At 37.0% G+C, this 9,165-nt stretch overlaps 1 protein-coding gene and 1 long non-coding RNA gene across 3 annotated transcripts; both read right to left on the reverse strand.

Annotated features, from left to right (window-relative positions):
• Positions 1-3,490: 3,490 nt before the first annotated feature.
• On the reverse strand, positions 3,491-3,963 carry LOC105214329 (uncharacterized). Its single transcript, XR_851829.3, has 2 exons — positions 3,844-3,963; positions 3,491-3,773 (listed from the first exon to the last, which is right to left on the reverse strand). It is a non-coding gene; the product is annotated as an uncharacterized LOC105214329 (long non-coding RNA).
• A 652-nt stretch (positions 3,964-4,615) lies between these two features.
• LOC128922495 (uncharacterized) lies at positions 4,616-7,142 on the reverse strand. Of its 2 annotated transcripts, XM_054233155.1 has the most exons (3): positions 7,126-7,142; positions 6,415-6,527; positions 4,616-6,356 (listed from the first exon to the last, which is right to left on the reverse strand). In XM_054233155.1, exon 3 carries the CDS (start codon positions 5,349-5,351, stop codon positions 4,851-4,853), a length of 501 nt encoding a protein of 166 aa, XP_054089130.1. In that variant the 5' UTR covers positions 5,352-6,356; positions 6,415-6,527; positions 7,126-7,142; the 3' UTR covers positions 4,616-4,850. The 2 variants fall into 2 exon arrangements, with proteins under 2 accessions (XP_054089130.1, XP_054089129.1); XM_054233154.1 differs by lacking the exon at positions 7,126-7,142 and having other exon boundaries at positions 6,415-6,544.
• Positions 7,143-9,165: the final 2,023 nt, after the last annotated feature.

The following is a 9,165-nucleotide window of genomic DNA, read 5'->3' on the forward strand; positions in this document are numbered from 1 at the left end:
GCTAATGTGTTTGAATTAAAATACTTTATGCGTGAGCGCAAACATAAATCAATCCACTCATCTCATCCGAACTTTCACAGAGGATGTTTGTATCTGCCAAGGGTATACTTGTATTAAGATTGTTGATGCGTAGATATGGTTGTGATATAGTTCGAAGCGGAACGATGCCTGCAGACGACTCCACTCGTCTATGATCGGCGATCGGTGACAGCAAAGTTGACATTTGAAACACAACAACACCGAGGAGCAGGCCCTGTATGATTCACAAAACAAAGCTTTTGAATTTTGCTCTTTGCTTGGTAAACTGCGGCGCACTTTTTGTCGATCCATTTGACTTTTTTCCTTTGCTGCCTGCCACGCGTTCTTCGCGCACAAATTATGAGCGGTCGAAGGCAGTTAGAGTTGATTTTGATCGCATCTGCGGTGATAAGCACCGTTTGATGGTGCCGATCTTTCGATAAAAAGCAAAAGTAAAGACAAACAACAGGCAAGGCGCTTGAGAGCAAGCCTCAAACGAGTTGAAAACGTTTAAAGCTGCTTAAATGCAGAATTAATTTTTAATCCTGTTCACTTTTTGTTGGCTCCCCAACATCGCCTTGCGCTGACATTTTTAGCAATCGCTTGACAGCTAGCAACGCCAATTCCTGCCGCTGATGACACCTTTTTGTCCGCGTTGTCCATTTTGACAGCGAACATTGTCGTTTACACGCGCCACTCCAGCGAAGTCCCATACAGCGTCCCGATTTGGATAACTGATTGAATATTTCTAAAATAAACTTCGACTGTTGGGGCGGCTTTGGCGGTCGCAAGCGCGTCGGTTTCACCTTTGCTTTCGGGTTGTTTTCGATGTTGGTGTGGCGTCGTGCTCAAATTGGCAGCAAACATGAGAGACTCGATGAGTGAGCCTGATATCCTCCGATTGTTGATGTTGTTGTTGCTGGTTTTAATGCTAATTTCAATCATTATACTCGTAATAGTAATGCGGCAGCTGATTTGCACTGCGTTGGCATCATTTGCACCTCATTTGCACACAATATATATACAGTTTTAGACGAAATCTTTGTGAAAAATACAGTAAGTAACATTATCTTCGAGGTTCGAATTTTGATTTGACAAGTTTTAAGGCAGTTCCAAGTCGCTGAGGTATTTTTCACAGGTTCCCTATTTATATGTATGTATGTATTTGTTACTAAAAATATATTATCATAATAGAGTATTTGGGATAATTATAAATATATATATATATATATATAATATATGTACATATGCACATGTGAATGAAGTTGCTTAAATGCCAGTCAACACGCATAAATCATTCGAGTGGATTGTTGTGTTCCAATTTTCAAGAATGATTAATTAACGCTTAATAGCCGTTGTACGGTAGTGAATGAAATGCCACGGATGCATCCGCCTAACCGCAAACATGCATACACAGAAGAGACAAGTTAGTGCGAAGGCATTCGTAACGGAGAATTTGTGGCATGTTGGTATGTCATGAGACACGCGAGAGCTCAAAACCGTCATACGGCCAATGTTGTAATTAATTAACTGAAAAACAAAAATAAATTCGCAGTGTTATCCTTTTGACTCCCAAGTGCAGTGAAGAAGACTGTCTTTCTAAAATTATGTTTGCATGTTGCGGTGGCAATGGGCACAAAGTCATGAACAGAGGAAAATATTGTCATGATGGACTTCATGCAATATTCAGAACGTAAAAATATTATTATTTATGGTATAGATTATATCTTATTATAGATCTCTGGATATAATTGTCTATAACATTGGTCATATTGAATGAAAAAATATAATAATTGTTGTAATTGCCACACACACACACACCTTTTTTAGAGCGCCTATTATTGCCTGAAGTGTCACCCAAAATTGTAGAAATAGCACCAGCCATCCATCTGATAATAACTATCCAAAATGCAATCCCATTCAAAACGTTCATATATATCATATATATCATATTCCTCATATTTGAAGTTATAGTTTTAGATTCTGTAAGCTCCGGGGTGACCAATGTAACACTGTGCGGCGCTATTGGGTCAACGCATCAAGGAAATTATGTCGACGGCATTTGACTTGTTGCACAGTTAATGACTTTGTGATGCGTTAACATTAGCATAATGGAACGCTACCAAGTGCCCTCAATGAAGTGGTCATTAAAAAACAATTTCCAAAAGGGCTTAAGTTATGCTTGTTTATGCCACAAGAGCTAATAACCGCACCGCGAAATCTATCATAATAATTGGCACACTCCGATTTGGGTTCTCAATTAATTTTACTTTTTATTATATGAGACATTGACGCTGGGTAAACATTTTAATTCTATTGGGTTGACTTATAAATCCACAGCAATTTACTGCTGATATTAAGTCAGTTTTTCAAATCTGGTAGTGTCCGTCTTCTGCGTTTCGATTTAACCGACTATTGGTGATAAGATCCCCAAAAGATTTCTCAGTATTGGTACCAGACGAATGATAAGCTGTACCGTTGGTGGAGAAAGTCCGAATTGCGGCGAACGCTTCACTAGAGCCACATCGCGAGCTTCAGCTCCTGGCAACAACATGCTAAATGTCTTTAAGACGGTGAAAATAAACAAAATTTGTAATTCAGAACTATGATTAGTGTTAGATATTACTCACCGCTATCAGAAGGGGCAACGCAACACAAATAACGAAAGCTTTCTTCATTGTTCCTGGAGACAGGTGTTTGAAAATAAAACTGTGATGCATTTGTAATGTGCAGGCCCGGTATTTATACCGCTTGAAGTCTAGAAGTAATTAGTCTTAATTTTATTTGCACACGTTTTTCCTGTATAATAAAACCGCATCGTGCTACAATTCTCTCTCGAGCTCTAAAATATTAAAACTTAATATACATACATACATAGTAGAAATCTATAAAAATTTTATGATACGACTCCTCGTCTTTTGATGGGAGTTTGCAAGATCCTCTTGAGATTATTGATCGGTAACTGTCAATATTAGTGAGTTAATTGAATAAAAAATATACTGGTATTATTTAAACGAGAATATTAGCGACTGGGATAAGAACCCCTTTTCAATTCATGTTTAGAAAAGGAATATTCAGATTACAGAAACAAATGATTTATGTAAGATATCTTCATATCCTATTAAGAGAAAATTATTCCATGAAGAGCAATAGAAACTATTCCCTGGTTCATGGGTTCATGGAGGTTCGTCCAGTTGCAATAAAATAACACAAAAATCATAGACATTTTGCTCAAAAAATTGAATATTTTACTGTTCGATTACGCCTTGTTATGTACTTTAGGTACTTCGTAGAATCTTTTTTACAAGAAATATATATGAATGGAAGCCTTTAGACCACTCATGAGCGACTCATAACTTGCAGAGCCTATTTAATGCATAATAATGCATTTTTTCGAAGATGTATTGACCAAATTGATACTTACGTTTATGCAACGGTAAATGGGAATAAGGAAGTATATAAACAACTGATATTTAAATTTCATAATATTCAATTTATTGTTGACTTGATCCTGGGTTTTATATTTGTTTACATATACATGTTTGGAGAACTGTTTATAGTTTCAAGAACAGGAAGTATGTGGTTGTGCTGCTGTCTTAGCCCACTATTGGTGATAAGATACCCAGAAGAGTCCTCAATACTGGTTCCAATCGTACAATAAGGTCAATGGTAGGCTGGGGAATCGGAAACAGTGGGGAGCGTTTAACCAATGCGACATTGCGGGCTTCAGCGCCGGGCAATAACGTACACAATGCCTTTGAAAGAGGGATTTTAGCACAATTCCGAAATACTTAAGTATGTATTATATGTATAAGCTATAGTTACCGCTAGTAGAAGAGGCATCGCAATGCAGATCAAAATTGTTTTCCTTGTGGCTGCCATTGTTGTTAAAGTCCGTGGTTTAATGAATATTTAATGTGTTTGAGCGTTGGAAGCCCGGTATTTATATAAAATAGGAGCATAGCGCTATATATACATACATATGCACTTACTTACATTTGTAAGCATTTCTTATCGCAATTGCATCGTGTAAATTTTAAATTACTTTTCCATTTCAATAATTTACTATCAGTAGCAATTAAAGAGTAAATAGGGTTTCAACTTAGTTTGCTGCACGAGTAGTACATATTATTAAGGGCATTTTTATAATGCCGGTACCGGCTAGAGAAACATATCTAAGAAAACACCAGCCTAACTGTCTGAGAACAGTTCAAGCTGTATATTTGAGTTTGCGTGTTATGGATAAAATTTAACTGATCGAAAAGAACGATTTTTTATAATATACGGAGCAGAAGTTATGGACGAACGGAAATAATGATGTAAGATATATTGAAGAAGCTGTCATTAGAAGGTTTTGATGTCAAATGTAAATGAAGTTGGTTCTTTCCACATCCAGTCCTTCATTTAAGTCTATGCTGTCTGAAAATTTTCTAAAATAATAATTCTCATTTTTATTGAAAGTTTTACATCGGAGCTGAGCAGTTGTGGAACCCTTTTTCAAAACAATAAAGTTTAAAGACTACGTTTTAATCATATAAATCAATAAATATACATTATAATAATACCATTGTTTTAAAAATTTTTTTGTGTTGTTTATCTTTATTGAGCAATCTAAGACATTGGAATGACAAAAAATAATGACAAAAAGGTGGTGTGTGTCGATCCTCTTTTCACGGGTCTTCTCCAAAATTTGGCGCATGGTGAATATCTGGTCAGTTGTCGATTTTCCAGGTCTAAAGCCACACAGATAAGGTCCAACCAGCTTGTTGATGGTGGGCTTAAGTCTTTCACACAGTACGCTCGATAGAACCTATAGGCGATATTTAGGAGGCTTATCCCACGGTAATTGGCACAGTTTGTGGGATCTCCTTTTTTATGGATTGGGCAGAGCACACTGAGTCGTCAGGTTTGCTTTCTTCCGTCCATATTTTGCAAAGAAGCTGATGCATCCACCTTATAAGTTCTTCGCCGCCGTATTTGAATAGCTCAGCCGGTAATCTATCGGCCCCTGCCGCTTTGTTGTTCTTCAAGCGGGTAATTGCTATTCGAATTTCTTCATGGTCGGGTAATGGAACATCTATTCCATCGTCATCGATTGGGGAATCGGGTTCGCCAACTCCTGGTGTTGTACTTTCACTGCCATTCAGCAGGTCGGAGAAGTGTTCCCTCCATAATCCCAGTATGCCCTGGACATCGGTTACCAGATTACCACCTTGGTCCCTACATGAGGATGCTCCGGTCTTGAAACCTTCGTTAAGTCGCTTCATTTTATCATAAAATTTTCGAGCATTTCCTCTGGCTGCCAGCTTCTCAAGCTCTTCGTACTCACGCATTTCGGCCTCTTTCTTTTTTTGTCTGCAGATGCGTCTCGCTTCCCTCTTCAGCTCTCGGTATCTATCCAATCCTGCACGTGTTGTGGTCGTTTGAAACGTTGCGAGGTAGGCAGTCTGTTTTCTCTCCGCTCCGAGACGGCATTCCTCATCGTATCAGCTGTTTTTTTGACTTTTCCGAAAGCCAATGGTTTCGGATGCAGCGGTACGCAGTAAGTTTGAGATGCCGTCCCACAGTTCCCTTATACCGAGATGCTGATGAGTGCTCTCAGAGCAGAGTAGAGTATTTCGTGACTGTCTGTTGCGTTCGCAGCTTTTCGACGGCGAACCTTCCTTGTGTTTGTTGACGGCTGTTGTGCCAAAGACACCTTCTTTACCCACCCTGGCGTTAAAATCGCCAAGCGCCTTCCCAATTAAGGGTCCGGACATTCCAGGTGCATGCCCTTAAATCATTATCCTTAAAACGTTTGCAGGGGTCGTCATCAAAAGGGGGGTGTCTCATCCGAGGCTTTCTTTTTCGATTTTTCATTGGTACTTTGTTTTTATGTGGTGGGTCCCAAGCCCTACGCACTACCGCAGAAGCGGGTTCGCCTTCTCACTTTAGCTCGCTTTCAAACGGATGTTTGTTAGCTACCCAGAGGATTCTTGGTCTAAAACCGGAAGTCGTGAGCTGCTTGAATCTTATTCAGAATGCAACCAACATTATTTATTCCTTTTTTTAATAATATTGAAAATCCTATTCGATTGCTTTCAAGTAAAGTATCGGAATAACATTTGTTTCTGAAACATCCTAAGCCCGGTTTTGAAAATTGTAAAAGAAGTTAAATTTTTTTATTTTGCAATGATTCTTTATTGTTAAAAGTTAAAGTTGTCTTATTGGATTTTCTTTAGTAGTGGTACTAGTAACCTTACAGCGGGTTTGGCCAATTTTATCAAACCAAGGACACCCCTTTTGACCACAATGGATTCTTCATTAAGCTCCGCTGAGGCACTTGGAGAGTATAGTACCTGGAAAATCAGTAAAATTATAACAATTGAAAATGTTTTTCTTTTCTTTTATATTTACCGCCAGTAAAATTGGTACTAAAATGCAAATGATGAGGAAACTTTTCATGGCTGCCATTTTGAGTTGAACTCAATTTTCGTACTTGGAAACTCCGTATTTATACAAAATTCCAACTGCAGTAGAATAATTTTTTGTTATCAGCACATGTTTTTCGATTTCATGTCGTGCAAATGTTTAATTAAGTTTTTTCTTAAATAAAAAACTCAAATTACAACAAGTAAGGAAGGGCAAAGTTCGGTTGTAACCAAACATTTTGTACTCTCGTAATTTATAGAATTCAATATATATTGTATATGAGGGCTGAGGTAATTCCTGAACCGATCATTTTCACTACCAAGGTACACTATATCCAAGATTATACGCTCACTTAATTTTGCTAAGATATCTCCCATATTAACCGCTATATGCGGGACAAAATCCACCGTAAGTTTGAAAATCCGTATATTAGGTATATGGGGGCTACAGGAAGTATTGACCAGATTTTAAACATTTTCCATATAGAGACATACTATTAGAAGATAAAAATTCTCTCCCGGTGAAAAATACTCTTAGGCAATGAGTTCTTCATGTCCGATATCTGGGGCATGAAAAATTATTGTCCGAAATTTTTCCATAAGTGATGCCACACCTCAAATATAGTATTTGTGCAAAGTTTTATTCCGCTATCTTCATTGGTTTCTGATGTACATATATATTATAAAGTGAACGAACCTGATGATATTCAAAATTGTATTAAATTCGAAGTAGGCGTGGTTGTGAACCGATTTCACCCACTCCATCGGTAAAATCCGGATGTCGAAAAAATATGAAAAATATGCTATAACTAAGCCACAAAAGTTTTGGAAAGTTTATCATAAACTACAAAAGCTATACAAACCAAACTCTTTCGGAGTCATTTCTCTTAGGCACTCGGTTATATAGCATGAAATTGGATGAGATCGAATTATAACCACGTCTATCTCCCATACAAAGGTTATGTTGAAAATTACTAAAAGTGCTTTAATTCAGTGAGTAAAACGCCAGACAAAGATTAACTTCATGGTAAAGATGGTACAGAAAAGCTACACTATGATTGGTAGAAAAAATTTACGATGGGCGTGGTACTTATGGGTCAAAAACCATATTTCAGGTACCACTCAACCAATTTCAACGAAACTAGTTAATGTTACAGTTCCAAAATGGGTGAAATCTGCTTTCCTTATACCAACATTTTGAAGACCATCTGCTATATGGATTTTCAAAATTCCTTTTCTTATGTACGATATACCGTATATATCGGTTAATAAGTGAGATATCAAGCAAATTAAGTGAGCTTTTAGCCTTGGATAGGCTGTAGCTTGGTGACGATAAAATTCATACATAAATTGAGAGAGTATAAAGTGTTTGGTTACACACGAACTTAGTCGTTCCTTACTTTTTCAAATAAAACGACGACACGTCATATCACATGCGAATCAAATTATCCAGTTTCTGTGTCGCGTCGCATCGCCTGATATCAAAAAAGGTGGGATTGGCTACTTATCTTTTGTAGTTATTTGAAAAGCAAAGAATCCTCGGACCATTAACCATTCCAAGGCAAAGATTCATGCCGAAATCACCAGTGTACCGTTCGGAATATATAATATACTAGCAGACCACTCCGGCTTCGGATTTAAACAAACATTTCAAAAGTTATAAGTTTTTACACACTCTCCCATACATTAGTATGTACTTTTCCCGTTTCTGAGTAAAATTCGAACATGAAATTATATTTTATTTGCAATGAGTTAAAACTTGATTGGTGATCTTTGGTGTCCGTTGTCTTTCTTTCTGATTATGAAGGCGTGGGGAACGCTCAGAGCTCGACGCCCTAGTGCGATCTTGTATATTCTAATATTCGAATCTCAAGCGCGTACTTGGGAGGTTTTGAAATTTTGTTCAGCAAGCAGCTGCAAATCTTTCCTCTTTATAATAGTAGTATAGATTGGAATTAGCCAACTTAAATACAAATATGTGTCTCATAAAAAAGACGTTTGGCTCTTGTTTTCAATTTTGAACAAGATAATGAAATTCCCGCCGCCATAATTTTCCCAGCCGAATGACCTTTGCAATATTTTCAATGCATATCTAGTTAACGGCAATCCTAGTGAAACTAAAAATACTTGCAGTTTGCAGTTTTATAGTTATTACATAATATTATTTTAGGATTATTGTGTTATTCAGAATACAACCAACATTATTTATTCCTTTTTTTAATAATATTGAAAATCCTATTCGATTGCTTTCAAGTCAAGTATCGGAATAACATTTGATTCTGAAACATCTTAAGCCTGGTTTTGAAAATTGTCAAAGAAGTTAATTTTTTTATTTTGCAATGATTCTTTATTGTTAAAAGTTAAAGTTGTCTTATTGGATTTTCTTTAGTAGTGGTACTAGTAACCTTACAGCGGGTTTGGCCAATTTTATCAAACCAAGGACACCCCTTTTGACCACAATGGATTCTTCATTAAGCTCCGCTGAGGCACTTGGAGAGTATAGTACCTGGAAAATCAGTAAAATTATAACAATTGAAAATGTTTTTCTTTTCTTTTATATTTACCGCCAGTAAAATTGGTACTAAAATGCAAATGATGAGGAAACTTTTCATGGCTGCCATTTTGAGTTGAACTCAATTTTCGTACTTGGAAACTCCGTATTTATACAAAATTCCAACTGCAGTAGAATAATTTTTTGTTATCAGCACATGTTTTTCGATTTCATGTCGTGCAAATG

Source organism: Zeugodacus cucurbitae, chromosome 2 (genome assembly GCF_028554725.1).
Source record: "Zeugodacus cucurbitae isolate PBARC_wt_2022May chromosome 2, idZeuCucr1.2, whole genome shotgun sequence".
Taxonomy (NCBI): domain Eukaryota; kingdom Metazoa; phylum Arthropoda; class Insecta; order Diptera; family Tephritidae; genus Zeugodacus; species Zeugodacus cucurbitae.

What these genes read in the sequence shown, in the direction of transcription:
- LOC128922495 (XM_054233155.1), bottom strand. Translation starts at nt 5,351, where the DNA reads ATGCGTGAGTACGAAGAGCTTGAGAAGCTGGCAGCCAGAGGAAATGCT.